The sequence below is a fragment of the Ailuropoda melanoleuca genome, chromosome 10 (genome assembly GCF_002007445.2).
Source record: "Ailuropoda melanoleuca isolate Jingjing chromosome 10, ASM200744v2, whole genome shotgun sequence".
NCBI classification, from domain to species: domain Eukaryota; kingdom Metazoa; phylum Chordata; class Mammalia; order Carnivora; family Ursidae; genus Ailuropoda; species Ailuropoda melanoleuca.
Window position 1 is genome coordinate 21934032 of NC_048227.1, and position 25730 is coordinate 21959761.

General features: G+C 49.3%; 1 protein-coding gene across 1 annotated transcript in view; it reads right to left on the minus strand.

Annotated features, from left to right (window-relative positions):
- VWA3A (von Willebrand factor A domain containing 3A) overlaps nt 1-25730 on the minus strand; it is a 75256-nt gene that overhangs the window by 1820 nt on the left and 47706 nt on the right. The window contains exons 20-35 of the mRNA XM_011233404.3: nt 20901-20975; nt 20588-20732; nt 19945-20140; nt 16322-16392; nt 13742-13894; nt 11866-11938; nt 11052-11162; nt 10430-10527; nt 9444-9581; nt 8333-8441; nt 4789-4933; nt 3922-4066; nt 3330-3481; nt 2449-2572; nt 428-525; nt 173-238 (exon numbers count right to left, since the gene is read on the minus strand). Coding sequence (XP_011231706.1) covers nt 187-238; nt 428-525; nt 2449-2572; nt 3330-3481; nt 3922-4066; nt 4789-4933; nt 8333-8441; nt 9444-9581; nt 10430-10527; nt 11052-11162; nt 11866-11938; nt 13742-13894; nt 16322-16392; nt 19945-20140; nt 20588-20732; nt 20901-20975 — 1885 coding nt within the window. The 3' untranslated portion in view covers nt 173-186. The remainder of the gene's footprint in view (nt 1-172; nt 239-427; nt 526-2448; nt 2573-3329; nt 3482-3921; nt 4067-4788; nt 4934-8332; nt 8442-9443; nt 9582-10429; nt 10528-11051; nt 11163-11865; nt 11939-13741; nt 13895-16321; nt 16393-19944; nt 20141-20587; nt 20733-20900; nt 20976-25730) is intronic.

Here is a 25730-nt window from a genome sequence, read left to right on the forward strand (position 1 = left end):
GCTTTCCCGGGGCCAATGTGTGCTCAGTGAGTGATTATTTGTAGGGTGGTCTTTCCGTTTAAAGGAATCATTTCTGGTCCCTCCCCATAGTGACTACTGTCCATGAAACAGAGCATGCCGTCTGGCCGTTGGTGGATACTTACAAGATGGAGAGTCTCTCTCTTCCTCTTACCTGAGAAAGCTTGTCTAAAAAGGAGTAACATTTGGTTCTGTGTTGTTTTTCTTCTGGAGCTGGGACCTAGTGGATGGGAGGTGAAGTAAGATGGTCCCCTTGATGCCCAGATTTCTGGGCCTGGTGGGGAGAAGCAGGGCAGGAGTTCTCGGAGGAAGGCTGCCATGACCAGGGTAGACCCTGTCTTGAGGAGGCCCTGGGTCTGGGTGGGCTGGAGCCATGAGGCAGGTGGGAGGGGCTGCTTGAAGGGCATACCTGAAGGACTGGGCCTTCCAGAGGAAGCTTCTGGCCTTGGTGATCTCCTGGGCCAATTTCCTTAAATCATCTCCTTCAAACAGTGGCAACACGGGATCCTTGGAAAGGGGGAAAGGAAGGCAAAGTTAGATCTGTTAAATGACTGCATGCAACTGAAAATCCAAAATCTCAGCAGAAAAATGTTAGTTAGTCAAATGCGGCCTCCCACCCAGTCAGGAAATCTGTGGGCCTTGGTTTGCATACCTGCAGGGATAAAGAGCTCACCACCTGCCAAGGCAGTCATTCTGCAAATGGGACACTTTGAGATGAGGTGTCTGAGAGTCTGTGTCGGGAGTGGGCAGGCCGTGGCAAACTGAGATGGTCACTGAACTTCACTGAAGTCGGCCCCTGTCTTCTCAGCAGAACAGAAGTGGTACATGTCCCTTATTTCACTGTTATTCGGAGAAATCTGTTCTGCCCTTTCCCTATTGCTTCTAGTAAAACCAAGCTTCACAGACATGCTTTTTTTCCTATTTCAACTAGTGGAATTCCAGAGGCTGACATTAAAAACACAAATTCTCACGACCAGCAAGAGAACGTAAGGAAGACACAAAGCTGCCTTTGGTCCTTGGCAGCAGGAGCAGAATGATCCCACTCTGCCTCCAGAAACCGTTCAAAGACTCTGATTTGATGAGGCATTAAACTGAGGATCTTTGCAACATTGTCAAGTTTGTTTTCCTGCGTTATAAGGACAGGGGTGAATATATATTACTTTAACGTGTTCTGTTCTCTGAAGTATCTGTAATATTTGTCCCTAGAAGAAGTACTTGAACAAAGGAGTTATGCAAAGCATTTGACTTCAAAAATTATGCCATGTCCTGTGATGTGTACTTTAACCTCCAAAAAGAAATGTGGAAATCTGGTTGTTTGTCTTATTTGATCATTTGCTGCCTTGAAAATGTTATGATTGACAGCACTGCGTTCCTAAAAGGCATAAACATGTGCATAACTTTTCCGTCAGACCAGAAGAGGACGGTGGGTATTCTCCTCTTGTCTCGCATGCATGATGGAAACTGTGACTTTACTAGATTTACTTCTTAGATCATTTGATCTGTGTTTCAATGAACTGAACACAGGAGACGGAAATAGGCAGGACTCAAAGCAAAGGTTAACGGCGTGGGTGTCTGGGCTCCGGCTCTACCATTTGCTATGTCGTTAGGTGTATTCCTATCCCTTGCTGAGCCTATTTATTCATCTGTTTAGTGGGTATAGTAATGGTCGAGAGGCTTGGAAGCGTAGTCTATATAGAGCAATGCCCCTGCACAAAATAAGTGCTCAATGAATGTGAACTGTTCTATTATTTTTTTAAAGATTTAATTTAATTTATTTATTTTAGGGAGAGAGAGAGAGAGAGAATGTGTGTGTGAGGAAGGGAGGGGTAGAGGGGGAGGGAGATGGAGAGAGAGAGAGAATATTAAGCATACTCCATGCAGAGCACAGAGCCCAATTTAGGGCTTGATCTGACGACCCTGAGATCATGACCTGAGCCGTAATCAAGAATCAGCCCAATGGGGGCGCCTGGGTGGCACAGTGGTTAAGCGTCTGCCTTCGGCTCAGGGCGTGATCCCGGCGTTATGGGATCGAGCCCCACATCAGGCTCCTCTGCTATGAGCCTGCTTCTTCCTCTCCCACTCCCCCTGCTTGTGTTCCCTCTCTTGCTGGCTGTCTCTATCTCTGTCGAATAAATAAATAAAATCTTTAAAAAAAAAAAAAAAGAATCAGCCCAATGGACTGAGCCACTCAGGCGCCTCTGAACTGTTCTATTATTCAACGACAACTCCACGCTCTGCTTCTTTCCCACCCTGAGGAGAGCCAGCCTAGAGGAAGAGCAGCAGGGAAACCAAACCCCTTCTAGCCAATGCTTCCTAGTCTCACAGGAGAAGCAGAGATCTTTCCAGTTAGAGGAGGAAAAAAACCCCACCTCTGTGGACATTACATGGAGACATTTGAACAGACTTCACTCCGTCACTCCGCAAACCTACCCTTTCGTCCACGAAGCCCTTGGTCAGCAGGCCATGGATTTTGAGGAGAGTGTCCTCGTCAACGGGGCAGTGGTAGCGGCCCCCTGTGAGGGCGGCCAGGTTTCTCAGGAAGTCAGCTGCTGCCCTAGTTGGGAGAACAGAGGTGCTGGGGCCAGGCCCGCTGACTGGCCAAGCAAGCTCCCTGCACCCCTAGCCCATGGGGAGCTCAAGTCTGCCGGGCAGTTGGCCTTGGGCCTGGAGGCTCTGGGCCCTTGAGACCATGTTGGCATCACAGGCCCAGTGGCGGCAAGAAGCGGATTGGCTGCTTTCATGTCACCACTGAGCGTGAAAACACATGGCCAGCACACGGTCCTTAATCCAGCCGGTGCCTGCTCCGATGTGTTAGGCCTGGCAGGGACACGGGTGTGACCTTTATGGAGCTCAAATATGCCCCCAACTCATCACAGCTTTGCCAATAACATGAAAGTCTTTTTCTGAAGGAGCAGAATCTCTCTGGTCTAACACATGTCCCTCTACGGTGATGCTTTGTAAACATAACCATAAGAATGCTACTTTGAGCTCTTTTCCCCTCAACAGTCACCAGTGGGCTACTGAGGAACATCAGGAGGGAGAATACGGCGTGTGCTTACGGGAATCCGTGCACACCCGTTTCCACGCTGGAGAAGAGTTGGGAGGGCGGGTTCTTGGAGGTGGAGAGGGGGCTTTCACTCTGGCGTAACACCTGCTCGGGCCCTTCTCATTTCTCACTTACAGGTCAGGGGGCCCGGGAGAGATCGAGGCCTAAGGGGAGACCCTGGACTGGGCGAGTTGCTCAGGGCCTGGGCCTCACACATGCAGCCGAGGGAGAGGAACAGAGCTCGGACCGGCTCCTTCTTGCCCACCTGCCTGAGCCGTTCAGGGAAATGGTGTGCATTTTCACATCTCTCTTCTCCGTGAGTCTTTGGACTTCACTCAGAATAAGGCTGCAGCTCGTATCTGGCTTCCCGTCGGTCAGGAGGTACAATCCTTCCACGTCGTGAAAACTGAGGGCTTTCTGAAAGAGCAGGGGCAGGTCGTCCGGCTTGGGTCGGGGACAGGCGCTAACCGGGAAGGGTCAAAACCAACTGCCTGCAGTCCCCAGGGAAAATGCGTCTGATTGGATCCCACTGACTTGTCTGTTAAGGGTGAGAGCCCCACCCCCTGCTTCAGCCTACCACAGACCAAGCAGGCTGCCAGGGTTTAGGAGAAAGAGCACAGCCCACTTCCCGGCTGGTTAACCCCTGCGAGTCATTTAACCTCTCTGAGCCTCTGTGTCTTCATCTATGAAGTGAGAACAAGAATCCCTTTCTTGCTGGGTTGTTGGGAAGATGAGAAAGGTAACACTTATTAAATCTGAAAGTGCCCTTTGTAATTTGAAAGCCTCGTGCAGTATCTGTATGGGGGTGAGGGTATTTCTGTTTGGCTGATGGGGTTGGGCTCAGTGGTAGAACTTGCCAGTAACGCGTGCAGGATGGAGGTGCTCCCATGAGCACGCAGGTGGGTCACCCATTGCATGGCCTCGTGGCATGCCGCATCGGTGGTCTCCACCAGAGTGTCCCGCCACAGGCGCAGGTCCTCCGCAAAGCTGAGCAGGTTGAAGCTGGGGAGTGGGGAGAAGAGGTGGGGGGCAGGTGAAAGGGAGTGGCTAGAACATGGCTGGTTGAAGTAACCCCTGTGAGGACTGTTCGTGCCTATCAGCGTCAAGCCCCTACAGCGAGCCCCGGGGCCCCTCGGGGAGAAGGAGAAGGTACACACCTAAGATTCCAGATGGAGACTGAAATAGATTAACATCCCACCTCGGCCACTTAGAGGGTACGTGATCTCTGGCAAATTACTCAACCTAAGTCCTAATCTTCTTTTCTGAAAAATGGGGATAATAATGGCAATACTTCATGGGGGCGCTGTGAGGATTGAACAAAATCATGCTTGTAAAGTGCTTGGCAAGTGGAACGTGCTCGATAAATGTTTACTCTTATAAGAAGGCAAGAATGAGTCCCAGCCTAGGAGAGTCTCCTGCTGTCTCCTAGCGTCCACCTTTCTGGGTAGAGAAAACAAACAACCCTGAACCCCAACTCTCTTAAAAAATCAAGTTCAGCTGAAATCCACAATTCAAGGCCACCTGGTGGTTCCTTTGCTCTGCTTGCGATGGTCCCGGGGTCTGAGCTGGATTTCTAAAGGCTGTTTTACTTCTGTAAAGGGTGCAGTGCTCCTTACTGCTCAAATAAGCTATGCCTCCAGGCCTCATGAACGGTGAAGAGGGAGGCCCCACAAACCGCCCCGTTCATCGTCCTGCCCCACACCCACTCATGCCCTGACTCTCACCTGTCACAGTGCTTCCTCAGCTGTTCCCAAATCAGCAGCACCAGCTCCGTCTTCACCTGCTGCAGGTGGGGGCCCACGGATCCCGACGTGTCCACCAGGATGCACACTTTGCTCTCCAAAATGGTGCCAAACAGTCGGCGGCTCCCTGCTCCAAGGTGGTGGGGGCAGAGGCAGGGAAGGAGTGAGGGGTCTCTCCCTCTCCACCCCACAGGTGGTTATTCTCACAGCATCTGTCAAGTACAAGGTCTGCCAAATACACATGTTGCCTGACTGATCACCGATCAATGTCAACCCACTGGGAGATGGCCTTTGTGGTGGTGTTGGCGGGGTGTCAGTTGTCCAAGGGCAGAGCCGGTCAGTGCTGTGGGCTTTGGGAGGTCAAGGTTTCAGCTGTGGCTTTGTCTGTGATCTGTGATCACTTGCACAAGTGGTTATAATTGCTCTGGCGTTGGGATGCCTGGGTGGTTCAGTCGGTTAAGCATCTGCCTTTGGCTCAGGTCATGATCTTGGGATCCTGAGATTAAGCCCCTCATTGGGCTCCCTGCTCAGTGAGGAGTCTGCTTCTCCCTCTCCCTCTGCTCCTCCCTCCTGCTCGTGCTGTCTCTTTCAAATAAAAAAAAAAAATCTTAAAAATTGCTCTGGCCTTGAGTTTGCCCATCCCTACAATTGAGTGATGGTGCAAAGTAGTGTTACAGTATTGTTTGGAGCTGGGAAAGATGTTACAGAGCACAGAGTCCATCAGCTGGTCAACAGAAATCAGCGGAGTGTGGCGCTGAGCCGTCACGGAGCCGAGACTCGGGCAAGGAAGACAGATGTTAGATCAGCGGTTACAGCTCTCCGAGGCTTCTGACAGAGTGTCATGTGGCACATCGTGGGGGGAATCTGAGTTCCATGGGTGAGCTACCCCTGCAGGAGGAGAGGCAGCTGGTGCAGGAAGATGTGGAGGTGTGGAGGGGACAGCCTGGGAAAGTCTGAGCCGGAGGAGGAGGGCTTGGCGTGCTCCGGGACCTAGAGAAAGCCCATGCGGGGACTCAGGACCACTGGGATGGAGAGACCCGTGGGGAGAGGGACAAGAAATGAAGCTGGTGACGTGGTAAAAGGATTTGGGATTCATCCCAAGGGGAAACAGAGAGGGCCAGTGGCTGGCCCGGGTCACACAGACCAGCAGTGACCGCTAACATTCATACCCACATCCTCTGATCCACACTTTAGTCAGGCAACTGCTAGCCCTATCCTTCCTGCTCCCCAGGGCTGAATATGGAGGTCACCCAGGGGAAAGCCGAAGGAACAGAAGAGGAAGCATCCAGCATTCTCTAATCACACCTCAGGGACCTCCCTGGAGGCTGTAGTAGAAACAAAGGAAAAACTGCCACAGAAAAGATGGGCTGCTCTCCAGGAAAAGGTGGACGGAGCTGGCTGGAAACCCCTGCCCACCGACTCCTTTGGGGTGTTCTCTGGCAATGCTCTTGTCAACATGAGGACAAGAGGGAGCCATCCTGAGGCAAGGGAGATGTTCTGTGAGGATGGCTAGCCATCCATCCAGTCCGGGGACCTCCAACCACAAGTGGACGGCTGATCCCTTGTAGGAACCGGATGGTGGAAACATAGAGCAAGTCCCCAAGCCCTATCGTTTTTACCTCCCCAATCTCTCTGACTCCTCCTCCTTCATCCATCTCCATCACCCCTACCTCTTCCAGCTGGCCTGGTCTTTCTTTTCCCTGGGCTACTGTGAGTTCACCTGACTCCACTCCATCCCCTCAACAGTCTATGTTCTACCCGACAACCAGTGGGATCATTGCCCATGCTAGCTCGATCACTTTCCCCTCATTTACAACATTTAGTGGCTTCCAATTGCTCTTAGGACAAGGGGCAAAGCCAGGGCATGGCCTCGTCTCTCTGGGATGGTCTCGTCCTTACTTGCCCTCATTCTCAGCCACACTGGCTTTCTTTTTTTCTTTATTTAAATTTATTTAGAGAGAGAGAAAGTGTGTGTGAGTAGGGAGAGGGGCAGAGGGAGAGGAAGAGAGAGATTCTCAAGCAGACTCCTCACTGAGCAGGGAGCCCGACTCAAGGCTCAATCTCACGACCCTGAGATCATGACCTGAGCTAAAATCAAGAGCCAGATGCTTAACCAACAGAGCCACCCAGGTGTCCCTCACACTGGTTTCTGTTTAGTCTTTGTATTCAGCACCCCCCAGCCCCCCAGCACCTCAGACATGCCTGTCTTTCCTCTCTTTGCCCAGCTAACATCCATTCATTCTTCAGATCTTGGCTCAAATATCACCTCCTCAGGAAAGCCCTCCGTGATCTTCCTGTCCAGGCCTGCCACCCCCTTAGAGGCTCGCGTGGCACCATGCCCATCTCCTCTCTACGTGTCACTGTGGTGACATTAGACTTATTTGTGAGACTCTTTGGTTAATGTCTGTCTCCTAAACTGCATGCTCCATGAGCTCAGGGACTGTGTGGGGTGTCACCTTCCACCATCTCCCCAGCGCCTGACAGGAGAGCAACACGTATTTGTTGAATAACAAATGAATGAGTGAATAAGTGAAGTAACCCTGGATTTTGAAGTGTTGGTGGCGTTTGAAGTATTAGGTGGCACTGGGGTGCACACCTGTATGTGAGCTGGGGACTCAGCTCCTGCTGAGGAAGGAGTAGCGGTATCGCTGGTCTTCACACCCTTCCCAGCAGTGAACGTGCACTGGGATTGGAGGGAGGCACGTGACCTCTTTGCCCCATGTCAGCCTCTGACCTGACAACTGCACCTGGAGCTGGAATCCCCCTCCAGGGGCTTTGGGAAGCACAGTCATCGCTCTACCCCACTGCACATGGTCTGTTTTACCAGGTTCTACTGCGGAGGACTGGACCTAATGAATTTGCACAGGATCCTGAGGGGCCCCCCCTAGGGACCTCTATAAAAGCCTCCTTTTCTCCTTCCTCCTGTTGTCCCAGGAACCGTCCAGTCCCCAAAGCCTCAACGCCCTCCTGTCCAGCTCTAGCTATCTTCCTGGCCTGAACTTGATGCTTCTGACCATCTCTCGATCCCCAGCCCACCCTTCTCTAGGATGTGAGTGTGGCTCTCCTGGGCCAGCCCTGCCGTTTGCCTGCCCCGAAGGGGCCTTGGTGCTCTTTGGAAAGAAGAGTGAGGGGATTCTTCTCTGCCAGGACCCCTCCCATATCTACCCTCATGGACTGGTTCTGTGGGATCCAATCAATAATCAATATTGACTTGAGCCTCTTGAGAGTGAGCACCTCAGTCATGTCCAGGAAGGCAAGGGGTGGGGGACGTGGCCTTGCAGGGAGGGCCTAGATAGGCCTGGGTTCTCTCTGGTGCCCTTTGGCCCATGCTCCACCTCCCTGACATCCAGCAGCTTGCCTGACCTCGGAACCCAGAAATCATGTTGTACCTGGATGACCCTCCTGGCCTCACCCTTGACCTGACAGTTTGTGCACCTGCCTGGGAAAGACTGACCCTGGTCCCCGGGGTTGACCTTGCACTTCCCCTCAAGCTGCTCCCACCCTCCAGGATGGCGGGCAGACTCACCGGACAGCAGCCACTGCAGCCTCTGGACATAGCGCCTCAACACCTTCTCCAGGCCCGTGATGTATGCCTCGATTTCCCTGGGCGTCCACTGGATATGTCTCACTATCCCCTGGATTAAGGCAAGCCAAGGCGAATTTCCCCCCATCAGCTATGTCTTCAGAGCCCCATCACTGCCGTAAATGGTTCAGTCGGTTGTGGCTAATAATTTCCAAAACATCTATTAGGCATGTATATATTTGCTTACAGGCTTTTTTTCTTTTATCAAACTACTAGATTTATCATTCTAAAAGGAGTAGGGGAATTGGGATGATGGTTTTGTGGCAAATGTGATCGCTCCAATAATAAAAAACATAGCATCTCTAAATTTTAAATTAGAAAACCCTTAATGGTAGGACAGGAAAGTCCATACATGTCAAACTAAAAGATGACCACAGACAGAGAAGGGGACAGACAACATGATAAAACACCCATAAAATCTTTCTGGTGAATAATTTTGAATTTGGTGGCTACTGTTGGCTTTCTAGTTTCCCCTAATGTTGATAATGTGTAAAATGGCAAGGATAGAAAGTGGGATCTTCTTAAAAAAAAAAAAAAAAAAAAAAAGACAACCAAAAACCAAAAAAAGCATGATTTGTTTGTCATTTGTACTAAATTTCCTTGCTCCAGGGTCAAAGCAATGAAAAAAAAACTTACCCCCAAACTACAAACTAGAGAATGCTGTCACCTCTCCCTGGGGTGGGGAGGAGGGAAGCCTCTGGTCCCCGCCAACCTGACAGAACCATCAACAGAACTGGGGTACAGAGTTCCGGTGAGTTCTTCAGCCACTGCCCCATTCTCAGGAACTGTTTCTAATTCCTGAGCTGCTGTGGAGTGGTCTAGCTGGAGTGAGGGGCGGTGGGTGGGGGCGTCAGGCCCTCCAGGGGTTGGCTTTTCTTCCAGTGGGATCTGCATTTCCCACTTGCTGAGAGCAATCCCACTTTGTGGCTAGAAGCAGGAAGAGAAGCCTGTGGCACAGACACGCACATGGAGTCCCCCACACTGCACCGCTTGTGGCTGATCACAGGCAGGGGGTGGGAGAAAGTGAAGGACAGCAACAAAACCCACAACTCACATTGATCTCTATGCTGGGCAGGATACTGCAGTATTTGGCTGACGCCAGCCCCGGGACTGACTTTTGATGAGCGCAGCTGGGACCCATGTATCTGGAGATTTCCATTTTCAGTTTTTTTAGCCCATAATTTGCTACCCACTGGAGAATAAAGGAAAGAACGATTATCTTGGGTAATGTAGGCTTAATTGAATGATGGTCTGACTCATCTATAAAAACCTCGTGTTTGAAATCTGTCTTGTGTTTGAAATGTGGGGTTTCTAGGTCCTCACCAAGCATCCGCTGCCTGTGGATTCCTTCCCCTGCGCTGGGGAGAGATGCACAAGAAACACGGGGGACGGGGGACAGAGTTTACAGAGCACCTGCTACTTCCTCGTCTGGCGGGCATTGGTGGTTCCCCAATACTTTCAACTCTCTCCCACAAAATTTGAGTGGAAAGCCATGATTGGTATGAAGTTCAGACTCTAAACCAATGAGGATAATATCAGTCTCCTTGTCACTGTGACAGATACAAGGATGGGCAGGCTCATGGCCATCGAGCCTGGCTCTGGGATCGGCCCCATCAGAACCAAGCTCAGACGTTTAATAAATGGTCGTGGGAAGAAAGGTGTTCTACCTTCAGGATATGAACAAGAAGGGGGATTTCTGCTGCTTGCAACCAAAAGATGGACACTGCTCAGTGATCTACACAAAATAGACTTCAACTACTCACCAATCCTATTAGACGGGAACAACTGTCTTCATTTTTACAAATGAGGACATTGAGATCGAGTGTAGCTAAAGGACTTGCCCGAGGTCACCCAGCTAGGAAGTGGCAGGTCCTGGTTTCAAACATAGGTCTACTTAACTCTTTCCCCATCTGCCATGTTAAGCAATCATTGTAAGCAGGTGTGTCCCCACTTCCAAGCATGCCCACCTTCCTAGAGGTGGAAGGTTGGTGGAAGGAATTATTGCTTGAGGGACATGTGCTGGTGCCAAGAACTTCATACCTCTTGGCTTGAGCAAACTGTATCCTTCCTGGGCAACTGGATAGAAGTGCTAACCCGTCGTATGCCCTTTCCTTGAGGGTACTTCTTGTATACGGAGCCTGGGAGAAACGGAGTGAGGTTATTTTGTACACCTCCTTTCCCTCCACCTTTCCTCTCCTCCCCTCTCCACTTTGGGGCTTCCTTTCGCATGTTAATTTCTCTGTCAATCAAATCAGCTAGAAAATTCCTTAGGTGCAGTTTGTTGAAGGGTAGAAGGGAGGCTCTTAGGTGGATCAGGGGAAGCAGACTGCAGTCTCAGTGAATCTTTACTGGGATTTGTACCATTTCACAGTCATCAATGGGGGGGGGGCAGTAGGGACCAGAGGACACTCATCTCCACTCCCTTCCCAATTTCCCAATCAGCCTCAGAGCACAGGACACTGCCTCTCATGGATGGAGGGTGAGTGGTGTCAAGAATTGGCACGCCCATTTCCCCGGGCTGGAAGACCTGAGTGGCTTGAGGACAGGCACTGCTGCCCATGTGCTGGGACAGCTGGAGAGGCTCTCCCTACTATGGGGCCTGCTGACGCTACAGTTCCTACAGGACGGGGCTGTCCAGACGTTTGCGTAGCCTCCAACTCACCCACGTTATTCCCTGACTCTGTATAAAACAGTGAGAGAGCGGTCCCTGCTTCCCTCCATTTGGTCTTCCTCCTCCGTTCTGCAGTCCCTTCTCTCACGGGCTGGGCTGCAGCTAGGGGACAAGTGGCCTGTTGGCTGGAGCAGCCTCAGGGGGTCACACGGTGAAGCTGTCCAGCTTGTCTTAGAGACTTGTCGATTTCAGCCATGCTGCACCCTCGAATAGGACTCCAAGATGGCTTTGAGGTCCTTTGGGACTACCCCACTCTTCTGGCCTCCCCGGGAGCAGCAACAGCCGGACCTGCCATTTGCCAAGTACCAACGTATCCCAGGCGGGGGTGCTTAGAGCTTTCCGTACCCCTGTCCCATTTTATCTTCACAGTGGCCCAGGTTACAGGTGAGGTACAGGGGTCTCAGAATCAGTAAGGGTAGAGCAAAGATTCCACCTGGGTCTTGCTGACTCCACCACTCTGCTCTGGACCATTCTGCTAATGTCTCTGACATTGGACATAAGATATAAGGTCTTGGTGCTATGAGTTGAATACCGTAATAAATGTACTGATGTCCTGTCACGACCAGCTGGCACTGGTCATTATCCTCAGCCCCTCTAGGCCTACGTTCCTTTGTCAGTAAAATGGGGAACTGACAGATGACCTGTCACACAGGTGGGATTGTTGTAAGCTTTAGATGGGACAATCTCCGCGGAAGGGCTGGCACGTGATCAAGCCCTCATGATCCATCATTTTAGTTACTATGATAATTAATTCACCTCTCAGCCAGGCCCGCCACCCACTGGCCTGAGCGCAGCCGTGCCTTACCTGGTAGGATGCCTGCTTTGCCGTTAGCTTGCAAGGGAGAACTCTTCTCTCTATCAGGGTTGTCTTTGAGACTCTAGAAAAGAGGCAGTCTTTCCTATCAGTGGCCTGTTCTCCATGACAGGCCCAGATTGTGTGTAGCTTACTCCCATCCCAGGGGTTGAGTGTCCAGGAGGTTCTGTCCACACAGGCACTGTCCTCATTCAAAGACCTCCACTAGGTTCCAGGAGCCAGCCCAGACACCTCGCCTTCCCTTGCCTTCCCAAATTCTGGGATGAAACCCCAGTCTCAGTCGGACCATTAGGAACCTGTGGGGGAGAGGTCCATGGGAGCAGAATCTCAGACATGTTTCCCCATCTCCTGCTGCAGATTTAGCTGAGACTATGGAATTGGGGGTTAAAAAAAGTGTATGCATGTGTGGGGGGTGTGTGCCTGTGCGTGTACATGCACGTGTGAGTGTGTGTGTTTAATAACAGTGAGGGAAGGGGGTGCCTGGGTGGCTCAGTCGTTAAGCGTCTGCCTTCGGCTCAGGGTGTGATCCCGGAGTCCTGGGATCAAGCCCCACATCGGGCTCCATGCTCTGCTGGGAGCCTGCTTATTCCTCTCCCACTCCCCCTGCTTGTGTTCCCTCTCACGCTGGCTGTCTCTCTCTCTCTCTCTGTCAAAAAAATAAATAAAATCTTTGAAAAAAAAACAGCAAGGGAGGGCATGCTAGGACACCCGTGGGATTTGCCAGAATTCCTCTGTTACCTGCCCTTCTCCTACTGGACCAGGATTTCTGGCCTCTAGCATGATAAACAACCATTCAGGTAAGTTCTGTGTCCTACAGGGTACCACAGTTTTAAGGGAGGAGTTCTTCCTCACTGGGCACAAGGGGAAAAGTGACGATGGCTGAACAAGTCACCTGGGGCTCTGGACCAGCTCACATCACTGGGTGAACTCTTGTGGAAAAGGTTTGGTGGCTGCCACCCGAGGGAGCCCCCGGCCCTGGCTCTAGGAGGCTCTTCGGAGGTCTTGGTATGGCCTGAACCTCTTTGCAGAGTCAGTCCAGGAAGCACTGAAGGCCCAAGAGGCAGCCACCGAGACTCTCGGGTTTCATCCCAGAATTTGCCTCTGGGCTGACTCCTGGAACCTGGTGGAGGTCTTTGAATGAGATGGCAGTAAGCTACACAGGACCCGGATGGATTCCCTCATTCTGCAAATGCACTGTGTTCACAAGGATCTATCCATCAGTGACGTGCTGCAGGGCTCTGGAAATCTGCCTGTCTGTGCACAAGCCCTGGAGTCTGGGGGCCTCTGAGGTCCCTCTGATTTCTGTAGTAGGGTGGGTATTTTATGCCAGACAGATGTGACAGGCTGTGACAGGGTAAGGCCCGAGTAGGCACAGGGTCACCCTTGAGTCCTATGGGCCTCTGCCAAGCCTTGGGCAGCAGTAGCTGTGGTAGCAGGAGCCCGTTACATATCCTAAGACCCCAGTTCCTTTGCCCCCGAGAGACCCTCCAGGATAAGCCCTCCTGCCTTACAGCCGTCAGATGTTATGGTAGGTGCCAATTCCATGGAGTCCTTAGTACCAGCTAGGGAACAAAGCTGAGACAGCCAGGCAGAGTCAAATGTGGGTGGAGAGGAGGCCAGAGATGCCCCACAGCTGAGAAGCAGGTCCCCCAGACCTAAGAAGCAAGTCCCCCAGAGGAGTTCCTCCCCCAGGAGGCCAGGGCTGGAGGCACCCTTGGGACACACCCCTGAGCACCCTGCCCCTGCCCCCACCCCTGCTGGCTCTAGGGTCAGGGGGCCTGGCTCAAGCCATTTCAAGATCTAGGAAAGACCAGGAGACAAGGTGGCAATGAAGTCCTCTGTGTGTTATTAGGGAGGGGAGTCAAACCATTCTGGCCACCGAGGGAGTTGTGGGTTTGGAAGAACAGAGTTTCTTGGGCTGACTTCTTTGCTTGAACATCTTTGGCTTTCCTTTCAGGAGGACTGCACTTTCCAGTTCTTTTCCAGACTGGTTCTTCAGGGAGGACACCAGCAAGGCACACTGCAATGGGGACTGGGAGGGTTAGCAGCACTCCAGCCATGGTGTGCCTCCAAGCAGGGCACACACACACACACACACACACACACACAGACACACACACACACACACAGCAGGAAAGACTGGGTCCACTGGGGCCTCTGGACTCCTCTTTCTGTCCCTAGAATGCCTCCTGGGGCTGAGAGCACTATGGGTCAATCCTATTAATAGTAAGTCCCATGTATTATTGGGATGCCTCAGGCACTAAGCTAGTCAATGCCTGGGGGTCTCAATCCCTCTTGCCAACAAGACACTCCAACTATGCTTTTAGGGCAAGTGCTATCTTAGCCCCCTTTTATAGTTGAGGAACCCAAAGCTCCACGAGTTTAAGGGACATGCCCAAGGCCACACTACTCGTATGTAGAGGACCTTCCATTCAAACCCAGGTGGGTCTGGTCCAAAGCCAGTGTTTTCAGTTTGTGGACCCAGCAAACACATATGCCCATGAGCTCACCACATACCCAGGGCCGATGCTGGCCAAACAGTGGTGTAACACTTGGTTCCACATTTCTCTAGTGCCTGGAAGCTTCTCCAGTAATTCTCAAAGCAAATGAAGACACCTTTTGAATGTAAATCTCATCCTAGGAAGGGTATGTTAAACCATTATTGCCCACTAACACTTTGCAAATGTTTGTCAGGTGAGGGGACAGACTAAGGTGCACTTGAGAAGGGGTAAACAAAGCCCCAGAGAGGCGTCCCTCCAGGGAGGGCAGCTGAGGCATGGCCGGGGGAGTCACAGATGAGCCAGTTCAGTGGACATGGGGGGAAGGAACCTGAAACTATGGCCTTGCCCTCCCAGCTCACACTCTAGTCAGGGGGACGTCGCCCTGCAAATGGCTGCAATGAAAATGTGAGTCAGGCCAAGTCTCCTTCACAGGCTCTTCCTTTCTCTCCACCTTGACCATGACCCCCTTCATGCTATCTGTCTACCCCCAGGGCTTGAACTGCTCCACATCTCCTTTCTGCCCCTAACTTCTCCCCGGTCTCAAGGACCCCCATTTGTCAGCTCACAAGCCCCACAAACTCACCTTTGTCCTAGGCCCACCCTCCCTGCATCCCCAACAGGATCCTCTCCTGTTTTCTCTCTCTTGGTCAATGGCAACACCGTCTACCATGTCCCCTGGCAAGGAACGCGGAAGTTACTCTGGAATTCTTCTTCCTCGCCCCATGCATTTCATCGCCATAGATTTGGTCAATTCTTCCTTAAATGTTCTCATGTCTATTCCCTTATCTCTGTTCTCATGGCTCCTGGCATGACTGGCCCCTTTCTACCCCTCTCATCTCACCTGGAATTGCTCAACACCATTCCCTGAGGAAGTAACATTTTAGTCTTGAATGATAAGGAGCAACCTATGGGCCATCTGGGAAGGGACGGCAGGCAGAGAAGAGATCAGGTGCAGAGACCCCAAGTTAAGGAATGAGTTTGGGAATGAGCTCATGCATTCAAGGAACTCCAAGGAGGCCAGGATGTATAGCACACAGACCTTAACCATGACTTACAGGAAACTCCCATGCTCATCCAAAGCCTTGGGTGTCAGTGGACCAGGATACGGGAGGGAAGCTGATATGGGGTGAGTCATGTCCCCCAGAAAGATATGTGGAAGTCCAAACCCCCATCCATGTGAATGTGACCTTTCTTGGAAATAGGGTCTTTGTAGATGTAATTAAGATGTAAGTTAATGAAGTCCTACTGGAGAAGGGTGTGCCCTTAATCCAACAGGACAGGCATCCCTGCAGGAGAGGAGATGCAGACACACAGAGGGGGAGGGGAGCCTTGCGAAGGTGGAGGCAGAGCTGGGAGCTGTGTTGCCACAGCCAAGGAATGCCAAGGATTGCTGGTGACGAGGATTCTGTCTTTGACTAAACCTTAGTTGGGCTCCTCTGAGCACTCTTCTTGACTCAGCCTTGACTTTGGCCTATTAGAACCAGTTTTAGCAAAGAATCCTGTTAAGCCTGTTTGGAAGAATCTCCCTACACTTAATATCTATTAAGTTCCTCTTAGTAAATTTCTACCCACTGACCCTTTCTCTATGTTGGCTCTAAATTGGCTATAAATCCCCAGCTATCTTGGCTATATTCAGAGCTGAGTTCAGTCTCTCTCCTCTACTACAGTAGTCTTGGAAAAGTCTTCCTTGCCATTTTTACAAGCATCCAGTACAATTTTTTTAAACACCAGCCAGTACCAGAAGCTAGGAAGGGTTAAGGAGGGATTCCACCCAGAGCCCTCAGAAGGAGCATGGCCTCTGATACCTTGAGTTCAGACTTCTGGCCTCTGAAACTGAGAGGATAAATGTCTCTGGCTTTAAGCTGCCTAGTTTGTGGTACTTCATATGGCAGCCTCCAAGACACTAATACAGAAGTGTAGTCATTTGCCCCACACCTAAGGCATACCTTTTGGGAGTAGTTGAGAGCCTTTTCCATCTCAGACATGATGGCGTTGATGTCATCACTTTCGTAAATACCTAGACACAAAGCACATTGTGAGTATGGAGAAGGGGTGTAGATCCGGGCAAGCGTCCATATTTATACACACCAGGGAGTGTGAAGGTGACCTGAACTGACCAGCCCCCACCCCTGTGCCATCTAGCGGTGAAGGGGATGGGTAGGTACACTGAGGCTCCCAGCAGGTGGACTGGCCCTGGGACCCAGCACCCTGCACCCAGCCAACTGCTCTCTCCCAGAGAAAGGATGAGTTAGGAGTGATGGTCCTGCTATTTCGGTAAATAAAAAGACCTACCTTGGGGTTACTTAAAGTATCTAGTGTCTGTTGTGAATATTGGTGATTTATTTGAGAGGGACTGGAGTGTAATGACTAAGAAGACAGCCTCTGAAGTTTGCCTGCCTGGGTTCAACTCCTGGTTCCACCACTTATTACCTGTGTGCTTTTGGGCTCTGTGTCTCAGCTTTCCCATCTGTAAAATGGAGATTAATAGTAACCCACTTCATAGGGTTATTGTGAGGAATGAATAATAATATATGTAACGTGCTTGGAACCATGTCTGGCATATAATAACTGTTCTAGAGGGTGTGCTATTAGTAGTAATCACCAATGATAAATGTATATGTCCAGCTCTTTTCACGGGAAGAGCTGGGTAACAGGGCCCCAGAGTTCCAGCCCCAGCTATGCCACTAACTTTGTAACTACGGTAACTCATGTCCCTGGGAGTCATTTCTTCATTTGTAAATCAGAGAGGGTGGAATGTACTAGTGTGCCCCAAACCTCAATCACTGCTGTATCCCCATCACGATTTCCCCTTATCTGCATACCACCTAAACCATTACCTCCTTCATTTATACGTTATCAGTTCACTTTTGTTTACGTAAAAGCATTTATATATATACATATATATTATTGACATATGTTAGTTTCATGCATACAACATAATAAATGGACATTTGCATATATTGTGAAATGATCACTATAATGTCTATCTAACATACTTAAAAGTATTTTTAAAAAAAGAAAACTTAAAAAAATAAATAGAAAACTTAAGGGTGGCTGGGTGGCTCAGTTGGCTAAGCATCTGACTCTTGATCTCAGCTCAGGTCTTGATCTCAGGGTCATGAGTTCAAGCCCCACATTGGGCTCCACGCTGGGCATGAGCCTACTTAAAAAAAAAAAGTACATAAATAAAACATTTAAAAAAATAATAAATTTAAAAAAAGAAAAAGGAAAATTTATGTCACTTTTTAAAAAAGATTTTATTTATTTATTTGACAGAGAGAAACAGCGAGAGAGGGAACACAAGCAAGGGGAGTGTGAAAGGGAAAAGCAGGCTTCCCGCCGAGCAAGGAGCCTGATGTGGGGCTCGATCCCAGGACCCTGAGATCATGACCTGAGCCAAAGGCAGACGCTTAAAGGCTGAGCCACCCAGGTGCCCCATTTATGTTACTTTTGATAGCAGAAAGTTAGCACCTTTTTTTTTTTAACTTTTATTTTTAAGTAGGCTCTAGGTCCAATGTGGGGCTTGAACTCATGACCAAGGGTCACATGCTCTACTGATTGAGCCAGCTAGGCACCCCCAGAAAGTTAGCACTTAAAAAAAAAAAGATTTATTATTTGGGGGGGAGGGGCAGAGGAAGAGAGAGAACATGTACTTAGGGCTCAATCTCACAACTCCAAGATCATGACCCCAAGATTATGACCCCAAGATCATGACCCTGAGATCATGACCCCAAGATCATGATCCAAGCTGAAACCAAGAGTTGGTAGCATAACTGATTGAGCCACTCAGGTGCCCCAAAGTTAGCACTTTTTTATATTTTTAAATTTTTTAAAAAATGGACTTTGTTTATTTATTTGACAAAGAGATAGAGAGAGGATGCATACAAGCCGGAGGAGTGGCAGGCAGAGGGAGAGGTAGGCTCCCCACTGAGCAAGAAGCCTGAACCAGGACTCGATCCCAGGACCCTGGGGGATCATGACCTGAGCTGAAGGTAGATGCTTAACTGACTGAGCCACCCAGGCGTCCCAAAGTTAGCACTTTTTAATGAAACATTAAAATAGGCAAATAACTTCTTAGGGGAGGGAAAAAACCTTTTCCTCTATTCTCTTAGATTTCTCCAGCTGGGAGAATAAAACTGACAAAGATAGATTAACAAGAAAAAAACAGAGTTTCCTGACATGGTAGCATGCACACAGGCAGCAGAAACTCAGTAACTCAGAGGGTGTGGTTGGAAGTTGGGGCCTGTATGGCGTCTTAACCATGGACAGCTCGGGGCACCTGGGTGGTTCTGTCGTTAGGATTCTGCTTTCAGCTCAGGTCATGATCCCAGGGTCCTGGGATCTAGTCCTGCTTCGGGCTCCCCTCGGTGGGGAATGTTCCTCCCTCTACCTTCCTCCAGCTCACAAGTTCTCTCTCTCACTCTCAAATAAATAAATAAAATCTTAAAAACAACAGCAACAACAAAAATCAAGGACAGCTCCTTTATAGGGAAGTGACAAGACAAAGGGAAAGGGGTTAGGGTCTTGGGGGGGGCTGACTGTGGAAAGGAAAATACAGGGAGGGAACCGAGGGAAGATAAGCTTGTTTTAGTAAGGTTTGTTGTCTCCAGTTCTTTTCCTCCTCTTCCTGGCACAGGAGAGGAAGACACCTAAGATGGAAATCTATGTCCTGCTTTCGGGCAAATGGGGGTGGGAAGAGGGCGGAGAACTTCTTTGCTGTTTCTCAGTTGCCTTCATCTCAAACCAGTCCTTATGCCACAGTGGACTATTTTGGGGTGGCATGTTCTGATCCCCTACAACTATAGCAATAGAATAAAGTGACGCTCTGTGTCCCACACTCACCTGTCCTGCCAACCTCCTGTTGTAAACATACCACTGTTTGGGAAACGCTAAATTAAGAGACCCTTAAGGCCCCTTCTGGCTGTGACATCTTGAAATATTTTTACGTCAGGGCACCTAGCTGGCTCAGTCCAGAGAGCGTGCGACCCTTGATCTTGGGGTTGTGAGTTCAACCTCCACATTGGGCATAGAGCTTACTTTAAAAATAAATAAATACAATATTTTTAAGTAGGTTTACTTTTTTTTCTTTTTTACTTTAAAAAATTGTGGTAAAATACCCTTAACATAAAATGTGCCATTTGGACCATTTTTTAAAAAGATTTATTTATTTATTTGAGAGAGCGAGAGAAGGAGGAACAGAGGGAGAGGGAGGGAGAATCTCAAGCAGACTGCACTGAGTGTGGAGCCCAGTGCGGGGCTCGATCTCACAACCCTGAGATCAGGACCTGAGCTGAAACCAAGAGTCAGATGCTTAACTGTCTGTGCCCCCCCAGGAGCCCCCCCAATTTGAACCGTGTTTGAAGTGTGCAATTTAGTGGCATTAAGTACGTTCACATCATTGTGTGGCCCTCACCACCATCCGTCTCCAGAATAGGAATTCTGGAGATTTCTGAATGGGATTTCCACACGCCCCTTTTCTGGAACACATCTATGGCACAGGGAGCTATGTTGGTACCAAGACAACTTTCTGGAAGGCAGGAGGTGGAAGGGTCTGCCAACTGTCACGCACCTGTATCTCCAAACCAGTGGAAGCGCCCAGCAGTAGCCTGGGTGACCTCTCGGTAGGCGGCGGCCGTGTCAGCGCGGCTGGCATAGCGGGCAGGGGGCGTGATGTCCATCTGAGGCTCACCCACGTAGAAGAGACACACGTTCAGCTGGAGGTCGCAGCCCCCACAGGCCTCGGCCATGTAGGCACTGAGCACGGGCTGTGGGGGGAGACAGTGGGCCCCATGGCTGAGGGCTCCTGGAGGGGCTGGTCTCAGGTCCGCTGAGCCTAATCCTCTTTCCTCAGGGCCTACTGGGTGCCTGGTCTAGTGCGTGGCACCGAGGATAGAAAGATAACTGAACTTGGGCCGCGGTTTCTCTGTCTTAATAGGGCATGGCCCGGGAGCGGACCCAAGAGCCTGCTCATGCTGAGTGTGGTCAGGGGACCAGAAGCATGGACATCTCCTGGGAGCTTGCTAGCAAGGCAGACTCTCAGGTCCCAGGCCAGGCCTTCAGAAATAGGATCTGCATTTTAACAACATCCCCAGGTAACTCTTCTGCACATTTAAGTCTAGTTTGGAAACTCAGGCTAGAGAAACCCGTTGCTAGGCATCCATCGAGCAGAAGATGTAGGGTCGCAAAGCATGCCCAGGACAAGGCCGACCCACCATGTCCTGGTCAGGGATGCCCCCCGTGAAGAGGTAGATGCCCTGCGACTGGTGTTTGTCTTTGTCCCTGAAGTCCACTTCCACAGCCTTCCGCAGGGCGCTGAGGACATTCCTGCTGCCTTGACACCGCAGAGTCAGGGCCCACCTGGGAGGCAAGGAGGGCGGCTGAGGGAGGCCCGCTGCTGAGGGAGGCCAGCCATGAGGCCCCGGAGGGAGGGGGAGGGAGGGATTCTGCCGGAGAGGGGGACAGAGCAATCAGCACCACAGAGGCTGCCCTCAGACATAGCAGGTTCAATCTCTGACGGTCACCTACCGCCAGGCGCTTTGTAGGTTTTCATGGCTCACGGCAACCATCTCGGGCCTCCAGCTTTCAGTTGTGCTTCCAAACCTTGGGAGGGAAGGAAAGAGGGTGTGTTCTTAAGCAAGAGATATATCCACATTACGCCCCAGGTCTTTGGGCTCCCCAGACTTTTAAGGAGGCAGAATTCTGATTACACCCAAAAATACTAGGATGTCACTGGCCTGGGCCAACCACAAGATTTCCTTGCTAGTCATGATGTGTCACAGTACATTTGCTGTGCAAGCAGAGCTGGGGGTCTCTCAGTCAAGACTCAGAGCCAGGACCAGCTCTGGCCAGACTTCGTTTCTGACTTCCCCACCCCACAAAGGAGGGAATCATTGCCCCACTTTAAATTCCCCTAGAACTGATTTAGCCCCCTAACTGACTTTCTTCACTCTTGTCTGTACTACAGCGGTTTTTAAAAAAGATTTTATTTATTTATTTATTTGAGAGCGAGAGAGTGAATGAGCGAGGGGGAGGGGCAGAGGCAGAGGGAGAAGCAGGCTCCCCAAAGAGCAGGGAGCCCAATGTGGAGCTCAATCTCAGGACCCCAGAGATCACGACCTGAGCCAAAGTCAGACGCTTAACTGACTGAGCCACCCAGGCACCCCTATAGTTTTTAATTAAAAAAAATACACATCATCTCATTTTCTTATGAGACAGAATTTAATTCCTTGAGAAGAGGACTGATCTCCTTTATCAAGGAAAAGGTGCTGCCTCTGGGTCAAGATGAATTCCTCCACCTGGCCTTCTGAGACTCTGCCCACAGATATCTCCCTCCCCCCACACATCCCCTACTGTTCTCTACTGCCCTCTGCCCCACTGTCTCTGCATATGTTTAAGTCTGTCCATTCTTAAAAATAACTTCCTCTTTCTACCAGGGTCCACTCTATCAGCCACTTCTCTTTCCCATGTGTGGACCAGGTCCCTGGAAAAACAATGTCCCACCACCCCTCAGCTTCTCCTTACTTTGAAACCCACTGCAGTCAAGCTTCTGGTAGGTTCTCTGGCAAATATTAATAATGACCTCCTATCATGAAAATATCTATTGTAGTTGGATCATAAATCCTCTATTACAGTTTGATATAAAATTCTAATATCCAGAGAGTAAAAAAATCCTCCAATTTTATTCCCCAGAAAACTTCTGTTAACTTTTTACTCTATATTCTTTCCATCATTGATTAAAAAAATAAAAAGCATAGGGGTGCCTGGGCAGTTGGTAGAACATGTGACTCTTTTATTTTTTAGAGACAGAGAGGGGCCCTTGGGTGGCTCAGATGGTTAAGTGTTTGCCCTTGGCTCAGGTCATGATCGCCAAGTCCTGGAATCAAGCCCCAAATTGGGCTCCCTGCTCAGCTGGGAGTCTGCCTCTCCCTCTGCCTGTCCCCTATCCCCTCTGCTCGTGCTCTCTCTCTTTCTCTCAAATGAATAAATAAAGTATTAAAAAAAAAAGAGAGAGACAGCAAGAGAGCGGTGGTGAGGGGCAGAGGGAGAAGGGGAGAGAGAGAATCCTAAGCAGGCTCCATACCCAGTGTGGAGCCCCATGTGGGGCCCAATTTCATGACCTTGAGATTACGACCCAAGAGCCAAAATCAAGAGTCAGACACTTAACCGACTGAGCCACCCAGGTGCCCCAGGGTTTTGAGTTCCAGCCCCACCGTTGGGTGTAGAGATTACTTAAAAAGCAATAAAATCTTTAAAAAATAATAAATAAATAAATAAATAAATAAATAAATAAAAAGGGTAAACTTGTCAAATCACTAAGTTGTACACCTGACACTAATGTAACATTGTGTCAACTATACTAAAAAAAAAAAGCACAGATAAATACATATTAACAGAAATGGAATTTTACAGTATGTACTCTTTGTAACCTGCTCGTTTCCTTTCATTGGGATTTATGGAGGACATTTTTCTAAATGCACACATGTAAATCTCCCTCATTCTTTTGAATAGTTGCACTGTCAGGATTGTTTTACCCCTTTTGCCAATGGTCATGCAGTTTGCTCCCAGGTTTAACCGTTATTAGAACTCTGCATTGAACCACCCCACACGGTTATCTCTGCACACTGATCCTTGTATTTCTTTCAGATAAAATAAAAAGGTTTAATTGAAGGAATAAAGAATATACTCTTAAAAATTTAATACAAGGACTATACCCAGTCACACTTCTGCAGACAGTTTCCAAGAGTGCCCTTTCCATCACATCATCACCAGCAGTAGGCATTGTTGTTATTTTGAATCTTTCAAATACTTGGTTGCCGAATTGAATCACAAAAAAAAAAAATTATATCTCAATCTTTTGTTATCAGAGAGCTCTACTGTCAAATTTAGTGGATTCCTTTATTCCTTCCTGCTTTGCTTCTGCAAGATCAAACTGTGTCTTTCTGAGACATGGCTTCTCAACACCACCCTCTCCTCGTTTTCCTCCTCCCTCTCTGGCTGCTCCTCTCTGGTGTTCCTTTGGTGGTTCCTTTCCTCTGCCCGCCCTCCAAACACCAGTGCCTCCCCAGTTCTGCCTTTGGTTGTCTTCTCTTCCCTTCACATCTCCACAGGTGTGCTTCACGCACTTTTCAACCACATCACCAGAATGCCGATGGCTCGCAAACCGGTATTTCCTGACTAGAGTTCCTTGCTGGAGTCCCTATGACTCTTGAATCTCCTCTTGAAAATCTCCAATTCTATGGGATTAAAACCACATTCTATTTCCAAGACCTGCTCCGTCTGGGACGTCTTCTCTTCACCGTTCTCACATCCTACAGCTAAATTGTAACTACGTGTTGTAGATTCTAATTCCTTTTTTTTTTTTTTAAGATTTTATTTATTTATTCGACGGAGATAGAGACAGCCAGCGAGAGAGGGAACACAAGCAGGGGGAGTGGGAGAGGAAGAAACAGGCTCCCAGCGGAGGAGCCTGACGTGGGGCTCGATCCCATAACGCTGGGATCACGCCCTGAGCTGAAGGCAGACGCTTAACTGCTGTGCCACCCAGGCGCCCCGTAGATTCTAATTCCTGAACACCTGTCACATGCATCCCTTCTTCCCATCCCACGGCCATGGCTCAAGCCTGCTCCATGCTAGTGCCGACCACTTGGCAGTCCCAATGGCCTCCATCCCTCCAGGGTCACATCCCTTCAAAGCATCCTTCACACTGTGACGTGAGCATTCAAGATCTGATCATATTATTACCCTGCTTCAAGTCCTCTAATGCCTAGATGTCTTATAGTATAAAAGCTCCTGAGCACAACCAGATATATAAACCCTCCATCACCTGTTTTATTTTGTCATGTCCAATCTCTCTTCTCACCCTACAACCGACTGAACTCCCTGATGGTCCCCCAAAGTTCCAGAGTTTGTGTTCCAGAGCTCAAACACCTCCATGCCCCTGTTGCTTCCTTTACCTAAAATGTCTTTCCTCCCCATTGCCCCCATCATTGCCATGTGCTAGGTAAACACCTACTCATTTGGCAACAATCAGCAAAAGATCACCTCCTCTGTGAAGATTTTTTTCTTTTCTTTTTTTTTAGATTTCATTTACTTTTATTTGAGAGAGAGAGAGAGCATGAGTGCAGGGGGAGGGGCAGGAGGGAGAGACAGAAGTAGAGAGAATCTTGGGGCGCCTGGGTGGCACAGCGGTTAAGCGTCTGCCTTCGGCTCAGGGCGTGATCCCGGCGTTATGGGATCAAGCCCCACATCAGGCTCCTCTGCTATGAGCCTGCTTCTTCCTCTCCCACTCCCCCTGCTTGTGTTCCCTCTCTCACTGGCTGTCTCTGTCTCTGTCGAATAAATAAATAAAATCTTAAAAAAAAAAAAAAGAAGGAGAGAGAATCTTAAGCAGGCACCACGCCAAGTGCGGAGCCTGATGCGGGGCTTGATCTCACAACCCTGAGATCATGACCTGAGCCAAAACCAAGAGTCAGGTGCCTCACCAACTGAGCCACCCAGGTGCCCCTGTGAAGATTTTCTGACCTCCCTGTGCTCAGGCAGGATAGTCTGATCCTATATCTTCCTATCTCTGCAGAAAGCAGTTAATGACACTTATTTCCTAACATGCCTGTCTCCCTCTGCTAGACCCTAAGTTCCTTGAGGACAGGTACTGTATGTGTTCACTTCTGTATCCCCAGTGCAGTGATTGGTACATTGCAGGCTTTCAATAAAAGTTTGTTGAATGAATTAATGGATAGGTAAATGAATGAAAACATTGCCTAAAACATTTCTCGAACCATTTTTTCCCTGGAGAATGTATTAGAAAAAGATGAGGCTCTGGTACAGAATAATATATAATATTAACTGCTGACTTAATCGGTTTAGAGTACTACTTATTTGATATGAAGTGGTATCGAAATGGATGGTCTGGAGTGCCTGGGTGGGGCAGTTGGTTGAGTGTCTGACTCTTGGCTTCAGCACAGGTCATGATCTTGGGGTCATGAGATCGAGCCCCATGTCAGGCTCTGTGTTCAGTGGGGAGTCTGCTTGAGAGTCTCTCTCTCCTTCTGCCCCTCCCCTCTTCTAAAGTAAATAAACAAATCTTTTAAGAAAGGTATAATCCAAGTGGATTCCTTTTCTCTCTTTCTCCCCTAATTAGTGGAAAAGGTATGCAATTATAATAAATAGATAAAACTATATACTTAAATTATAGGTAACTATATGTATAAATTATATATAACTGTATATAGTACATAATTTATATATGATAGTTATATATAATTTAAATATATAGTTATATATAATTTTAAAAAAGATTTTATTTCTTTATTTGACAGAGAGAGAGAGCACAAGTAGGGGGAGTGGTAGGCAGAGGGA